Source organism: Oryza brachyantha, chromosome 11, assembly GCF_000231095.2.
Source record: "Oryza brachyantha chromosome 11, ObraRS2, whole genome shotgun sequence".
NCBI lineage: Eukaryota > Viridiplantae > Streptophyta > Magnoliopsida > Poales > Poaceae > Oryza > Oryza brachyantha.
Genome location: NC_023173.2, coordinates 4,128,544 through 4,144,401, shown reverse-complemented (window position 1 = coordinate 4,144,401; position 15,858 = coordinate 4,128,544). Strand labels below are relative to the sequence as shown.

Below are 15,858 nucleotides of genomic sequence, written 5' to 3'. Positions count from 1 at the left end.
AGAGGAGTTAGAGAGAGAAAAATGTAACCAAAACATCAGCCTTAGGATTTTTGGATCTACCATTGTATGTCGGTAAACAAACTTTAGTTTCATTTCATATTATAAATCACTTTAAGTTTATATTAAGTCAAATATTTTTAAGTTTGATCAAATTTTACAGAAAAACATAACAGCATCTCCAACACAATAATAAATATACTATCTAAATATATTCAACTGGGTATCTAACGAAACTAATTTGACCATGTAAACAATAGAATAATTTTCTATAAACTTGATAAAAAAAAATTAAAATATTTAACTTACGACGAATCCAAAATAATTTATAACACCAAACCGACTAATAGAAATGGGACGGGGAATACCTCTCTTTGTAAACAAAACGAAAAACAAGAAGATGGGATGAAGAGAAGGGAAAGAAGAGGAAACGAAAAAAATCCAGCTGCGCATTATCCCTCTCTGCTGTCGTCTGCTCCCGCCAACGCACCACCCCAGTCCCCATCCATGGCCGCCTCGTCTCTGCTCCGCCTCCTCTTCCCCTCTGCACGCAGCCCCCGTCATCATCCGCCCGGAGCCAGGGCGCCCGCGTCCTCTGCGGCGTCCCCACTCCGCGCGCGCGCGACGCGCCGGCGCCAGGCGGCCCGCGCCGCGCGCTGCTTGACCTCGACCTCGTCCTCGCCGGAGCCGGAGCCGGCACCGGCACCGACGTCTCTCGACCTCCCTCTCCTCCCGTTCCAGCCCGCAGAGGTAAGGCCTCTGAGCTACAAAGAAAGGCGTGCTGATGAACTTATAATAACAAAGAAAGAAAGAAATTTCTAATTTTCTAGCTAGACTGTTAGTAGTGAGCCATATATAGCTACGGTTGATCTAACAGCAGTCAGTGTTTGTGCGTATGGATCATGATTTACAGTAATTTGATCACTATGCCCATGATTTAGATTTGCCTTCAGCTGCGTCTTGCCTCTGTAACGTCCGAATAGTGTTTCTTTCACACAATTGGGAACTGAATGTGAACCTAATATATCATATCTGGGTCTGCACCATCTGTATGATAAAGAAGTTTGCATGCATATTTGTTTCTTGATGAATACCAAATTACCAAGTATAGTTTTCTGCAGTGACTCAGCAAGATTACCACTGGTAGCATGTAGGTTTACAGCTCATTACTCGGTAAAGGCCGATTGGGTCACATACCTGCATCCTAACAGAGGTGTTTGGCGTTCTGTGTTGCCACAGTTGTTTACAGTCTGCACATTAATTTTACTGTCAACTAAATCACTAGGGTGCTGCTAAGACAATGAAAATATTGTAGGTGTTGATTCCGTCGGAATGCAAGACTTTACACTTGTATGAAGCTAGGTATCTGGCTTTGCTAGAAGAGGTGATTACCATTTGCTGAATCCCTTAAGTTTGTGCTATATTCCTATTGCACTATATTTTGATTTCAGCTTTTTTACGGTAATCTAGTACCCTTAATAGGTAAGAAAAATATTTATTAGTGGAAATGGGATTATGAAACAATAGAATCGCATGAACTGCATATCTCTGTTACTAGATTGGTAATGATAATGAGACCTTTAGTGCAGTGACGCACCACATTAGTGTTCTTGCAGTTATCTGAAATATAGATGTTCCTCATCTGTTTCTAACTTTTTGCTCAACAGGCCTTGTATAGGAAAAACAATTCTTTTGTGCATTTTGTGCTCGACCCAGTTGTATCAGGTTCACCTAAAGCTTCGTTTGCTGTACGATATGGTTGTTTGGTCCAGATAGAGAGTGTAAGTGCTTGTGTTTCCTACATTTTCTTTGACAAATTTGATGACAGGTTTCTGTATACCGTTGTTCACATTTTTCTACTCAATGATCTTTCTTTAGTATAGGTTGAAAGACTTGATATTGGAGCATTAATATCAATTAGAGGAGTATGCCGTGTAAACATTATGAACCTTTTGCAGGTATTAACACTGCACTTCTGTACTTTGAAATGTTCAGTTTTTTCATTGTTTATATTCATATCGTAATAGCAAATCCTATTTCATGGCATCTTTGTGTACTTCATAATTTCCATGAATTGTCTGTATAATTCCAAGTATTGACATGGTAAGGGCTCTGGGTCACCGTTTGGACTGCATGTGTCACTCAATTCTCACATTTTGCAAGGTGTCCACAACTAGTTACAGCATCCCATGCTACCTCAATTGGCCTGAGAGTGCAGTGTTAATATCTCAGTGTAGCATCCAATTGTTGAAAAATGCAGCAGCCACTCCTGACACTGTGCTCGTTATGGTGGGTCCCGCCTTTGACACTATGAGAACGGTCCATGTTGTCTGGACCAGCATGGCTCAGGTGTTGGGTCTAGTTTTTTTCCGGTTGGACTGCTGTCAGGTTTAGTTTTTATAACACTGATAATATCTTCAAAGGTTAAAATAGTTTTTACCAAGCCATCACATTTCCTTTCTAATTGTAATGCCCATATATGCTTTGGTTTGTTATATTTTTACGGAACCTTAAGTAGGGATCTTTTTGCATTGATTTTTATCAAGACATCATTTTTAAAATGAATTTTCAGGCACGTGCTCTTCGAAATTATATGTTTACTTGACTGTAGCTGGCATTCACATTATCTCCCCTTTTACTTCATTGATCTAGATGGAGCCCTACTTGCGTGGTGATGTTTCTCCCACTATGGACCATCCTTGTGAGGGTATTGAATTGGGGTTAAGAATTTCCAAGCTAAGAGAGTCCATGTGTAATTTACACAGCCTACAAACGAAACTGAAGGTTGGCCACTGCCATTGTAATTTCATCAATGTGCAAATTCTGAAAAAAATAACTTTGTCCTTTAACTCCTGACATTTCAATTTTACCATTTAGGTGCCTGAGGATGAACCATTGCAAACTAACATCAAGGCCTCCCTGTTGTGGTCTGAGAAAGAAATTTTTGAAGAGTACAATGAAGCTTTTATCCCTGGGCTACCTGAACGTCTCTCCTTTGCTGCATACCAAACAGTTTCAGGTGAGAACGGATCATTATTGCTTAACTATTTAGTTTACATGTTGACCATAGCTTTTAATTTGAAATTTCAATTTTCAATGTGGTACGACAATCTTACATGGAATGGTCAACGAAAACAGAATATGATGCATACAGTATGTACAGATACAGCAGTTTCATGTAATCTTATCTAACACCAAAATTATACACTACAGGTATGTCAGAAGCAGAACTTCTTTCACTGCAAAAATATAAGATACAAGCAATGGATTCAACAGACACTCTTGAAAGAGTAAACAGTGGGATCGAGTATGTAGAACGTAATATTGGTATGATTGCTGCAAGACTGGCAATTCAGAATATATGAATGATATCACTTTATGTAAAATTATCATCAGGGAAGTGATATTTCATATCTATCGTATCGTGCTCGTGCCTATGATACGAGGTCTAGTTGAAGCAAAATATGTTTAATGAAACAAAAATCAATGTATCATCGGCAGGAAAAGTATCAAGGCATTTTTAGAAAATAAAAGTATAACTTATGGCTTTTGCGTCAGCTAGGGATGCACACAACCATTATACCATAAGCTAAAATCTTATGACAAATTTGGCAAGAAAAGTCAAAGAATAAAAATGACAAACCAAATATCGAGAAACAATAATATGTGCTATATGCTTCTCGATATTTAGTTTGTCGTATGGATACACCTCCAAGAAGGTGCATTGCATCATCGACACTATTTCATTTCAAAATAAAACTATTTCTAGTCCCCAAGTTTTGTTCTAAGATATAGCTATTTATAGCTATTGTGCCCATTATACCCTTAACAACCATGTCACACCTACCAACCACCGTTGCTTCCCCAAGGCCTCCTTGCATTAACGAAGGATATTTTGTAGTCCTATCTTTTCGCTTCGGTTTATGCTTATAAGAAAAAACTAAATTTTTTGCCTTAAATTTAGAGTAGATTTTGAGGTTTTTTATTGAAGTTTATTTTCAGTCTTGTCTTTTAGATCACTAAGTACATGTATATAAAAGTTGTATTCATAAATTATTTTTTATTTATAAATATGTCATTTGGTTTTCGTTCTGAATAAGCCAAACAATCACCCCTTGGGTTTTTCATTCTATTCATAAATCCCTCGTGAACAATTTATAAATAACTGCATTTTGTAACGGAGGAAGTAGATCCAACTTATCAAGATATTAAGTCAAAGGTTTTCACCTTGGATATAGGTATTGGCTCTACGAGGCAGCACCTTTAAGAAGGACAGGTTACTCTCAACATTATGGTTGGTCTAACCAATAAAGCCATATCTAGGGTTTTTTTATCTGGGATGCGAGTATTGAAACTGCTAAACCATCTAGTGTTCATGGCGTTTCTATTTTTAATTAGGGAACCATACAATGTTCTATGATGGTCTTGTTTGGCAGGAGGAGAAATTTACCAAGGGAGATCCATCCAGCAAGATGGTCTCGTTCGCACGGATGATATAGATAGGGTGGGCAATGATTTTGACTTGGAGGATATATTGCGTCACGCTGAACTAGAAAAAGATTTAATGGGTACAATAAATGGGTTGGATAATTTTGAGGTGTTACGGAAGACAGCAAAGGATCTCCTATATGATGAATCAAAGGGTTGTGAAAATTATTTTACTGTATTGCGTTCGCAACTTGAACTACTAAAACTGAAGGCTAGCCATGTATGTTTCGATAGAAGTTTCAATAATTTATTGGGGTTGTTACATAAATTACTTCCTAAGCCTAACTTATTACCATCCAACGCATTTTAAGCGAAGAAACTATACCGTGTCTGTCTACAGCTGTTGGCATTTCTCTTCAGAGTTTGCAGTTTCTTCAGAGTTTGTTACAGAGCCCGCTTATTTTTGCCGCGCAGGTCTGCTGTAGTCCTAGGTCATGTCGGGGCAATTTGGTTGGAGTTTATTGCGTCCTACATGTATTCACATGTCAACCCGTGCCTATACCTACATGTATTCATAAAAAAAGAGAAAAGGCAGCAACCAAGTTGGCTGCACCAAATTGAGTCATCTTTCATGCTGTGTTCTAAAGTATCATAGGGCAGTTTCAATGTGTGTTATAAGATGCGCATAGAAGAGAGGAAAAAATATGGGATATATGCTATACATTTGAGTAAGAGTGCTAGGTTAAAATTTCTAAGCACATATAACTTATTTAGACAACTGGTGCTTGGATTAAAAAATATTTTAGCTAATTATTTAACGTCGTAGGATAAGAAAATGTGAGAAGGATGACACTTTTTTATCTAATTGAGCTCCACCTTAATCTAAGATATGTAAGTCTAAATATTGAAGGACATTGGAAAAAAACACTTTATAGCATGTCTAGCGTTATAACTTACTATTAAATGTCACACCTGGAGTTTTATCCCAAACCTTAATTCATAAAAGAAATTCGTAAATAATAATTGGTCAGGATCATGTGTCTACATGGAGCGCCTAAAAAGATCGTTTCTGACCGAGGAAGTCAGATTACCTCAAAGTTTTGGCAGAAGTTGTAGGAGAAATTGGGAACCCGACTGAATTTCAGCACAGCTTATCATCCGCAGACAGATGGTCAGACGGAAAGGGTAAACCAGATTCTTGAAGACATGCTCAGAGCGTGCGCTCTCGACTTTGGTGGAACTTGGGATAAGAATTTGCCGTATGCAGAGTTCTCATACAACAACAACTATCAAGCCAATTTACAGATGGCACCTTTTGAGGCTTTGTATGGCCGTAAGTTCGTACACCCCTTTTCTGGGGATCAAACGGGAGAACGTCAAGTTTTCAGAACTGAGGTTTTGAGTCAGGCGGAAGAAAAGTCAGAATAATCCATAAAAGGTTGAAAACAGCTCAAACCAAGCAGAAGAGTTATGCAGATAACTGCCGAAGGGACTTGGCCTTCGAAGCAGGAGACTACGTGTACCTCCGCGTCACACCTTTGCGAGGAGTACACCGGTTTCAGACAAGGGAAAGTTGGCACCACAGTTCGTGGGACCATACTGAATAGTGGAACGCAGGGGAGAAGTTGCGTATCAGTTAGAACTCTCTGCTAACATGGCCGGAATCCATGACGTGTTCCATATGTCGCAGCTCAAAAAGTGTCTACGTGTGCCTGAAGAACAGACCAACTCCGAGCACATTGATTTACAGGAAGATCTGACTTATGTGGAGAAGCTAGTACGGATCCTGGAAACCAGTGAAAGAAAGACTCGGAACCGTGTGATCAGATTCTACAGAGTTCAGTAGAGCACCACTCAGAGAAAGAAGCGACATGGGAAAGAGAAGATGACCTCAAGGCCGCCCATCCGCACCTCTTCGCCAGCACCTCCGAATCTCGGGGTCGAGATTCCGTTTAAGGGGGTAGGTTTGTCACACCCGGAGTTTTATCCCAAGCCTTAATTCGTAAAAGAAATTCATAAATAATAATTGACTTAATTAACTCAGGAAAATTCCTCTAAAGAATTAATTTAATTAAATCGAAGTTCCAAATCAATTAATAGGATTTAACTCAAATTACATAGTATAAAATTTTGGCCAAAAAAAAGTTAATTTAAAACTCGGCAAAAGTGGGGCTTTCCTTTCTCCCTCCTTTTTCTTTCTTTTTCCCTTTCTCTCCAAATTGGGCCGAAGTCCAATTTTCCTCCTCCTTCTCTTTTTCTTCCTTTCTTTCCTTCCCCGCCCTTCTTTCCTCCCAGGTCAGCCCAGCCGAGCCAGCCCACCCTCCCTCACTTGGTCGGCCCAACAGACCGGCCGCCCCTCTCCCGCGTGCGTGCCCTCCTCCCTTCGCCTGGGCCACCGGCACAGCTCCCTTCGCCCGCGCGCCGCCGAAGTCCGCCTCTCCTCCCCGCGCCGGCCGAGGCAGAGTCCGAGCCGGAGCCACCCGCCGCCGCAACCGTCGCGCCCACAACGGCCGGCGCCGGATCCGTCGCCGTGGTCGACTCAATCCCCAACCACCTCGCCGCCCTAAACGTGCCACCCTCCCCTATAAAGCCCCCTCGTCCGCGCGCTGCCGCCGCTTTTTCATCAACCACCCAAGCCACCGCTGCCGCCGATCGATCTCGCGAGTCGTCGCCGTTCTCGCGCGCCGCCAGCCGTCACCGCCCGTTCCCGCTCGACGCCATCTCACCACCGGCCTCAAAGCCGCCGGTGAGCATCCGCATCTCTTTCCCCTCCTCTTTTTCTCTCCCGTCGCCATCGTCGGACCACCGCGTCGTCGCCGGGTGTCACGCGCCGTCTCCCGCTCGTCGCCGCCCCTCCGCCCGTCACCACCTTCGCCTTGCCGCCGCTGAAGTGGCGCCACCGCCGGCGCGCGCCGGTGCCCGCCGCGCCACGCCGCCGTCTCCCCGGGCCGAAGCCGCCTCGGGACCGCTCTTTGCCGCCCATCTCTTGCCGCCGCTCTTGGCGCCGGTCGCCGCCCTGTTGTCGTCGTCCGCGTCGCCCACCGGCCTGCGCCGCTCGTCGTTGCCCTCGCTGCCGGATGCCACCGCCTTCCTCCACTCGGCCGACGCCATCTCCCTTCCCTCTCTACCCCGGGTCACCGACCGGTGGTCCCCACCGGCCGGGTCTCCTCTCCCTCTCCCCTCCCTCTCTGGCCGGTGGGCCCAGCCCGTCAGCCGCCACCTCCCCTCTCCTCTCTCTCCGGGCCCATCTGTCAGCTGCCGCCCTTCCCTTCCTCTCTCCTTCCCCGTGGTCCCACCTGTCATCCTCCCCTCGCCCCTCTCTCCCACCGACGGGTGGACCCCACCTGTCAGCGCATCCTCTCCCCTCCGCTGACGTCAACGCCCCATTTAATTGCGCAATAATTGATTTAGGATTTTTCTGTTTAGCTAAAAAAACCAGAAAACTTCTAAAATTCATATCTAATTCATCTAGTCTCCGTTTAGGTCCATTCAAATTTCATTAAATTCATAAAATTGTCAAGAATCCATTAAAAATACTTTCTTTTACTGTTTCAGTAGAGTTTGTGCCTTTTATTTATTTTTGTGTTTTGTTGCTTAGATTCGGACCCCGCTGAAGAGCCGGTTTACTTCGAGATCATCGCTGAAATTCCCCAAGGACCAGAGCAAGGCAAGTGGCACTCATCTTGATCATATTGAACCTATTATTGCAAACCCTCGCTTTATTTATTCAAATATGCATTGTTTTAATTAAAGTATTTACTGTATTTATTTTTCTGGTAATTCTTATTATTATGTCGTTGTTCATCCAACTTTATTCATGCTAGACCAGGGGTAACTTGATTAGTGTTAGGCCTAGGTTTATGCTTAGCCGTGCTTAGATCAAGTAGCTCATGGGATCACTTATTAATCATGATTATCTCTGAATAGTTGTAATAATGAATCATTACCCGGTTCGGGTTAATGCCAACTAAAATATTACTAATGGTGGGTCGTGGGTGCATAGTTTTGAGAGTCGCACCTATGGTAAGTAAGGACCGGTTCGCAGGAAACCCTGGAAGTTATTTCCGTGTTAACCACAAGCCAGAATGGGCAACGGTGGGATTTGGAGTGTAATTACGAACTACTTGACGTACCCAGGCAAGGGTGAGCATGATGAGTATGGATGGGAGTCGTGGTGTAACGATGGCCTATGCTGCTTCCGGATTCACCTAGGCACAAAAGGGGCTGTCCGACTTGGTTTAAAGAAGGGGGCAAAACCTGAAGTGTGGTGTGATTAAATAGGGAGGGTTACCTTTCTGGTATGCCATGGTGGTATGTCAGCGCACATTCAAGTGTAGTGGGACTATGTCTTGTGGGTACAGTAGTACATCTCTGATCAGAGTAAATCTATTCGAATAGCCGTGCCCATGGTTAAGGGCGAGCTACCAGCTTCACTGTGATTAGTGAACCTTTAATGACTTAGGTAAACTGGCTTTCACTCGGTACTACTGCAACGTGGTGTAACGTTGAGTAGTGGATGGGTCTGTCGCAACATGGTGTAACGTTGGACAGTGTTGTGGTATTTTACAACTGTTATTTACTTATTCTTTAATTTATTTAATTGCCTTTGTTCAATTCAATCTCTATTATTTATTTAATTGCTGATTTATTGTAACTAACTCTAGCCTGTCCTTGACGACCCTTATGCATCATTTATTACCCCTATTTTCCGTACTGCTTGTTGAGTACGATGGTTTGTACTTAGCCTTGCTCATTTTCCCCCTAGAGCTAGAAGTTAAGTCCGATGGAGGTGACTCTCAGGAGTGAGTTGGTCTGCCGTCGAAGTTTGCCTGTGGACTAGAGCCGTATCCGTTGGAGCTAGTCTACCCTATCTTTCCGTTGCATTTTCGTTAGAATAAGTGTTATTTTCAGTTGTTTCTAAGAATGATGGTTATGTAATCAACATTGTCTATTTATGTACCCTAGCTAGTCCTGAACAGGAATTTTAATACACAATTAAGTTTAGAAATTCGATGTACCCTAGCTAGTCCTGAACAGGAATTTTAATACACAATTAAGTTTAGAAATTCGTGTGAGGAATTTCTAGGTGTGACATAAAATATACGGTAAAGATATCCTTAGCCCATCTGAGTTGATCCAGGACACGATCGAGGATCGAGGCTCCTTTACAAGGCTACTGAAGATGGGCCTTGGGTGAAACTGGCAACCCCTAGCCAAATTCATAACCTCATCGTATGCAGATATAAGGTGCCACCTGGACTTGGATTATAAGTACAAGACAACTTTGATGGGCAATGAGTTCCAGATGACCTACCTTGGGCTAGTGACGTGCCATAGGCTACCTCTCATCACAATATTTTTCATAATTTGACAATGCAGTGGTAGGTTTTAGATCAAAGATAGCTAAACAACATATTCTCGTAGTATGAATGAATTTTCGTGTGCCCAACCTGTTGCATTGTTCGTCAGAACCAACAGGAAATGTGTAGACTGTTTATTACAGGAATGTGGATGAGGTGTGCTTTCTGGTTACAAGGCAACTTTGCTAAATTTAAGAAATTTTGGTTGCTTTGACTGATCTGTGGAAAGCCGGTGCTCTGCTTCTCAATGTTTCGAAAATCACTTTATATTGCACTATTGCTAGCCTGACAATGGGTCTATTTGGAGGAGTTTTAGATTCCGAGAAACAGCTATTTGGTAGTCAGCTTCTGAAAATCTAGAAAAGCCCAGCTTCTGGCTTTTTAGTTCATTTTTCAGAATTTATAACTACAGATTCTCATAAGTCGTAGACTGTTTAGGGTAATTTCTGGCGCTGAAAAAAGCTACAACTTAAAAAAACCAACTCCCCCAAACAGGCCCAATATGAACCCTGAACTGCTGCAGTGTGTTGCTTAAATTCTTACTACAACACGCATTATCATCGATTCATGTTTCAGGAAGGGACATGGGGAATTTTACTTTCTTTGCACTCTTCTATCAAGTGCTCACAAACAGTTTCTGCACATAATGCTGAGATGACAGATCACTTGACAGGATTTCACAACTTGCAACATTCTCACATCATGGTATGAAACACTGAACAACGCTAACACTTCATTTGCACTAGCTTATTGAATAACAATGTTACAACACATACAGTTCTCAAGGATGTGGCACAATTTCAAAGCATCTGTACCAGATGCTGACTAGTGCTCCACATTCCATTTGTAAGGCAGACTAATCCAAATACAGCTAACATACATGAAGATGGCATCATAGAAAACATAACCGTAGGAACAAATTAGAACACTAGCATTCCGAAATGGTACAGCGATGCAATAAAAGCATCAAGCTACAAAGAAAACCCTAAACACCTCCGACTGGTCGAGCATCAACAATGGAAGTGAGCTGAGGATGACCGCCAGGTGCATACTCTGAAAGAATAAAGATCAGATCCATAGTTATTAGCCTTTCCAGTGTTATTCACCATGGATGGGGTATACAATTCCAGGTGCGCCTGCTCCTTTCTTGATGCATATGAAAGACACAAATAGTGGTCTAGGAGTCGTGGCAACTTCTGTGGAACTCACAAGACCGACGAGTACTAAGTACGAAGAGACCCAGAGACAGCATCACGCCCTGAGTTGGGGTCTTTGTGTTTCAGAGACAGATTTGCAAACTGCAAATCCAGGTCTCTGCTGTTACTTCGATTAAGAGGAGTAGTAGGTTGCGGCTGCTTCTGTTGCTGCTGCTGCTGGTACAATGATCGGAGACGACCAATTTCCCGCTCAAACATCTCCTGTTGAACTGAAAAATTGGAGGGGAAATGTTTAGAGCAATTAGTTACTTGTCAGCATAACAATTTCTTAGCTTGTTTTCAGCATCAATAAATAAATTGATGCAGCCTCATCGTTTTGGCAACTGCTTATAAGCACAAGTCAAAAATTGAAATTTAGAACTTAACTTTGAAGTTGATTTTGAGGTTTTTTTCATCGCAGTTTATTTTCCGGCATGCAAAAGTTTTACCCATAAATTAATTTTTAATTGCTAATAAGTCGTTTCTTTTGTACTTATTATAAGTGAAACGATGAGGCTGATATTCAGTGCCCCTGTTGAAGTGAATTTGCATAGATGATGCTGAAATAATACTATGGTTTGTCCCTAGGCAGGATTTTCTCAGATAGAAGCATATGGTGCTTGGTTTCTAGTATTTTGTAAGTTCTTTTCACCATAAGGCACAAGCTGCATAAAAAAATAAAAAGAAGAAGAAGATGATGAAGAAGAAGAAGCTTAACAAGTTTGCCCTCATATAATATAACCACAGGCGTGACAATTATGCAACTATCCAAGCTTTATAGGACTTTCAAATATTCTCAAGTGCCAACAATCAGATAATGTTTCTGTTAAGTGCCTAAGTTATAGAACTTAGCAAGTCAATATGAAATTACTTGCTCTTTACACATCTTGGGCCAAGGTTAAGCATCCTTACTTGAAGAGCTAAGTAGTAGGCAGTTTGGTTTTCTATATTTGGAAACTTCCTTCAATGGTTTGTCAACTGAATTGACTCCAAACATAGACCAAAACTTTCAACAAACAGTTTTGGCCAAGAGCTCAAATATAGGCTGATAGGCATCTCACTAATAAAACAGTATATATAGGCTGATAGGCATCTAGTAGTATTATAAAATAGTGGAATTGATTTTTTTTTCATGATTTACACCCTGAAATTTAAGAATTGCAAAATGACTTTTACTATCACTCAAGTTCAGAGAACTACAGAATAGGTACTCCGAATCAAAACAGAGCATACTTACAGCGTTTAATTAATTGCTCTTGAGCTAGACTTTCTAGCCTTTGCTTTAAGGCTTTATTTTCCAAGTCAAGCATAATATTTTGTTGACTAAGAAATTCCATTTCAGCAGACACATCTATCCCTTCTGACTGTATTATTCAAACAAGAATAAATTTTCAGTCTCAAATAGCATTAGATTGTCCAAGAGAATATAGCAGCATTAGACTTTACAGTAGCATGTATCTAATTAACCCCCAAAAAAGGAAAGTTGTAGCAACCTCACCTGCAATGCTTGAACTTTTCTCTCAAGCTCTGCAATATACTGGAGCTTCCGGACACGGGACCTCTGAGCATATTGCCTGCAACAACATGGGAAAAACCTTAGATGCATGTAGCATGAGAAGTGTTTAATCATGGCATACAAGGACACATCTAATAGATTTACACATGTTGCAAGTCTGAAAATATCAAGTCATTGACAAGATGTTAACATTTACATTGGCACAGACCATATCCGAAATACCATCCATAGAATATGCACATGCATAGGCATCACAGTGCATGCAAATTTGTGGTCCGCAGGTCCTATGCAATACTACATGTTATTCCAACACATACAGCAGAAATTAATGCATTTTTCGTGTCATCATGTCCCATTAATCATACGCACACACCTCGCAGGTGTGCAACTATCCAAAATAGCCACTCATCAACACCAACCAAATATACTGTTTACTCTCATACAGCGCAGATTTTATTCGCAGGGTTGACTAGTTGATATATGAACTTATACCAAGGTCTCAAGAAACCATATTTGGATTGCACATTCTAATGTCAAGCAGGACAGTATATGCTCTTCAAGATTATCATCGTTAATACTTCGTGCGTGATATTCTACAATACGAACACGGTTTTCAAAGCGATAATGCGAATGAAATAGTATTTGAACTCACTGTTTAGCGCGCTTGGTGTCTGCCTCTGATTGTGCATGCTTCGGAGGCACGCCCTCCTTCCTCTCTGCCCCAACCTTTTGATCATGCCCAGATTCATCCGAAGACCTCCTGTCCATGCCATGATCATGATCCCTCAGCACGCTCACTGACCCATGATGCCCACCAACCTTCTCCTTTGCCGGCATCGGCGGGCCCCCACCTTGCCTGTAATTCACCAAATTGCCCATGCCCTGCTCCCATGGCCGGCCTTGATGCCTACCAAACGAGCCTGGCTTCGCGTAGTACTCCTGCACTCCGCCCCACGGCGCGGCCTGCCCACCACCGCCCATCCCCTCAAAACCATTCGCATAGGCTCCAGCCGCCGAGCTGCCATCGAACAGCGCAAAGGAGTCGCTCGACGACCTGCGGTGGCCGGCCCGGCCGTGCTGCCGCACCGGGGTCTCAGGCTCGTTGAGCAGGTCGTCGAGCCACGACGGCTGCTCGTCGATGAAGCTCTCCGACGACGTGCGCTGGTGGTGGTGCCCGTGCCTGTGGTGCGCGGCGCCCTGCGGCCGCGCGATCGGGCCGTGGTGGTCCCCGGCGTACGGCGACGGCGCCGCGGTCGGGAACGGGCTACGCGGCGGCAGCAGCGCCTGCTTCGGTAGCTTCGCGTTCGCCATCATCAGCTCGCCTGTAAGGCCGCAAAGTCAGCAGCAGCAGCTCAGAATTCGAGCAAATTCAACACCGAGCCACCACGAACCAGCGCCGGATCTAAACCCAAACCTTTTGGGAACAAACAAACTGCAATTAGCATCAAATTCACGGCGAAAAATTACCAGAAAAACACCCAGATCTACAAGAGAAGCTAGGGTTAACGCAAATTCCACAATAAAACCAAAAAAACAAAACAAAACAAAAGGCGCGTGGAATGGATAGAGGGATAGGGGAGAGTTGAGAAAGAGGATGCGGCGGCGAAACGGATGGGTGGGCACCTCACCGGTGAGGACGCGGGAGAAGAAGCAGCAGGACGACGCGCCGCCGCTCGCGGGAGATCGGCGCAGGCGGCGAGCTCGGGGAGGAGACGAGACGGGAGTCGACGCCGCCCAGCAGACGGGGAAATATACTCGACGCCAATGATTCTCTCCATTTTCTCTCTTTTTTTTCTCTCTCTCTTGGGCACAGATAGGCTGGATGGCTGGGAATATCATATTTGGTGTCTCCTCTGATTTTTTTTTTCTTGTTGATTTTTTTTCCTCTTTGTGATAATTTAAATTACTGTTTTTTAAAAAATCAATTAATAGATAATCAACCATTTTTGTCATGCTTCTCTTGTACAGCGAGAGCACCGGAGAATTTATGGGAAGATTTATATAGAATTTCAAATGCAAGGTATGAAATTTATAGCATGAGATTTGACTATTTTCTTAAATAATATGGCACTATGATTATAACTTGTTCTGATAAATATTGGTTACCCATGTTGATGGACTAGCATCAAAATAATATACTTAAATTGTTTATATATTAGTTTAATCCAAGAAGTTCATGAGCTGGACGTGTTAAATAAGATTTTAAGAAAAAGTATATAAGAAAGAGAAGGTTATTCACCAACCACATATATAAGAGAAATTGCTCACAGCTATGTTTATCAATGGTCAACTAATTATTGTTGAAATTTTAAAATTTTTAACATGATTTTATTTTCATAATGTGAAATAAAAATGTATTGCCGTGTTCTTCTTTTTCTTGCACTAGCAGCTAGCTCATTTACCACCCTCCATAGTATTATATATTGTTTATAATTTTTATACGAGTTAATAATTATTATACATATTGGTAATAAGAATCTCCGGGAACGGTGAATTGTGGGTGAAGTGTGAGACAGCACGTGAATATGGTAAGAATTTTTATTTTTCGATGCGACGAGATGGGTGGCCAACAGCCCAACAATGGGACACCAGTGACTTGTGTCTTGTGAAATGCTGTGCGTACTATAAGAGTGTACACGAGGATAAATTTCAATTATCCGATATATACATACGTTGGCAATTCACAGCACAAAAGCTTCTTATTTGGGGCCTGTATAGACAGGTATGCTCATTAAAATGCCACTTTAATGTATGTATTGTGAGTTTAGGAAGTACTCTATCCATATTTTAATATATGGCACCGTTTATTTTTATGTTGTTTGTCTATTCGTCTTATTAAAAAACTTATGTAATTATTATTTATTTTGTTGTGATTACATTTATTACTAAATATATTTTAATTACATATCGTATTTTTATATATTTACATAAATTTCTGAATAAGACGAATGATCAAACATATACATATGTAATTAGCATGGCCACACTAACTTTGATTACATCATACATATTAATTTAAACATATCCGATAATATTTTCTGTGGACCACATCTGATGGCAAACAAAAGTAATATTTTATGCCACCATTTCTGCTATGAAACCTAGCTTATAAAGCATAATTGCATTAATAACAGCCAGATTCCTTCCCTCGTTCGTTATTTCCTACTTATAATTTTTTCGCGCAACATTAGTTGTTTAGATTCTACATGTAAAACTGTGCCAGCGACCAGTAAAATATGATTTTAACAACCTGGGTTATTTTTGCTTACTCCTGCCTTCGATAATATTTTCAGGGTATTATTGCGCGTGCGCTCTCTCTATATATATACATATGAAGACTATGTAAAACACTCTACAGCAC

General features: G+C 42.0%; 2 protein-coding genes across 5 annotated transcripts; one reads left to right on the top strand and one right to left on the bottom strand.

Annotated features, from left to right (window-relative positions):
* The first annotated feature begins 427 nt into the window (after window positions 1-427).
* Window positions 428-3,545, top strand: LOC121055768. The gene is made up of 7 exons (XM_040528933.1): window positions 428-747; window positions 1,313-1,381; window positions 1,665-1,778; window positions 1,881-1,955; window positions 2,650-2,781; window positions 2,875-3,016; window positions 3,211-3,545. Exons 1-7 carry the CDS (start codon window positions 505-507, stop codon window positions 3,360-3,362), a joined length of 927 nt encoding a protein of 308 aa, XP_040384867.1. The 5' UTR covers window positions 428-504; the 3' UTR covers window positions 3,363-3,545.
* A 6,951-nt stretch (window positions 3,546-10,496) lies between these two features.
* Window positions 10,497-14,294, bottom strand: LOC102700838 (uncharacterized protein At4g06598-like). Of its 4 annotated transcripts, none has more exons than XM_040528820.1 (5): window positions 14,121-14,294; window positions 13,150-13,819; window positions 12,480-12,555; window positions 12,219-12,345; window positions 10,497-11,211 (listed from the first exon to the last, which is right to left on the bottom strand). In XM_040528820.1, exons 2-5 carry the CDS (start codon window positions 13,809-13,811, stop codon window positions 11,009-11,011), a joined length of 1,068 nt encoding a protein of 355 aa, XP_040384754.1. In that variant the 5' UTR covers window positions 13,812-13,819; window positions 14,121-14,294; the 3' UTR covers window positions 10,497-11,008. The 4 variants fall into 4 exon arrangements, with proteins under 4 accessions (XP_040384754.1, XP_006662832.2, XP_040384755.1 ...); XM_006662769.3 differs by having other exon boundaries at window positions 13,150-13,911; window positions 14,126-14,294; XM_040528821.1 differs by having other exon boundaries at window positions 14,126-14,294.
* Window positions 14,295-15,858: the final 1,564 nt, after the last annotated feature.

Excerpts from the sequence above, each read along its gene's own strand:
- LOC121055768 (XM_040528933.1), top strand. The coding sequence starts at position 505 with ATGGCCGCCTCGTCTCTGCTCCGCCTCCTCTTCCCCTCTGCACGCAGC. Across the intron at positions 1,382-1,664 it reads ATCTGGCTTTGCTAGAAGAG|GCCTTGTATAGGAAAAACAA; the intron begins GTGATTACCATT and ends TTTGCTCAACAG. Across the intron at positions 3,017-3,210 it reads TGCATACCAAACAGTTTCAG|GTATGTCAGAAGCAGAACTT; the intron begins GTGAGAACGGAT and ends TATACACTACAG.
- LOC102700838 (XM_040528820.1), bottom strand. The coding sequence starts at position 13,811 with ATGATGGCGAACGCGAAGCTACCGAAGCAGGCGCTGCTGCCGCCGCGT. Across the intron at positions 12,556-13,149 it reads GACACCAAGCGCGCTAAACA|GCAATATGCTCAGAGGTCCC; the intron begins GTGAGTTCAAAT and ends ATGTTGTTGCAG. Across the intron at positions 11,212-12,218 it reads AGAGCAATTAATTAAACGCT|TTCAACAGGAGATGTTTGAG; the intron begins GTAAGTATGCTC and ends CCAATTTTTCAG.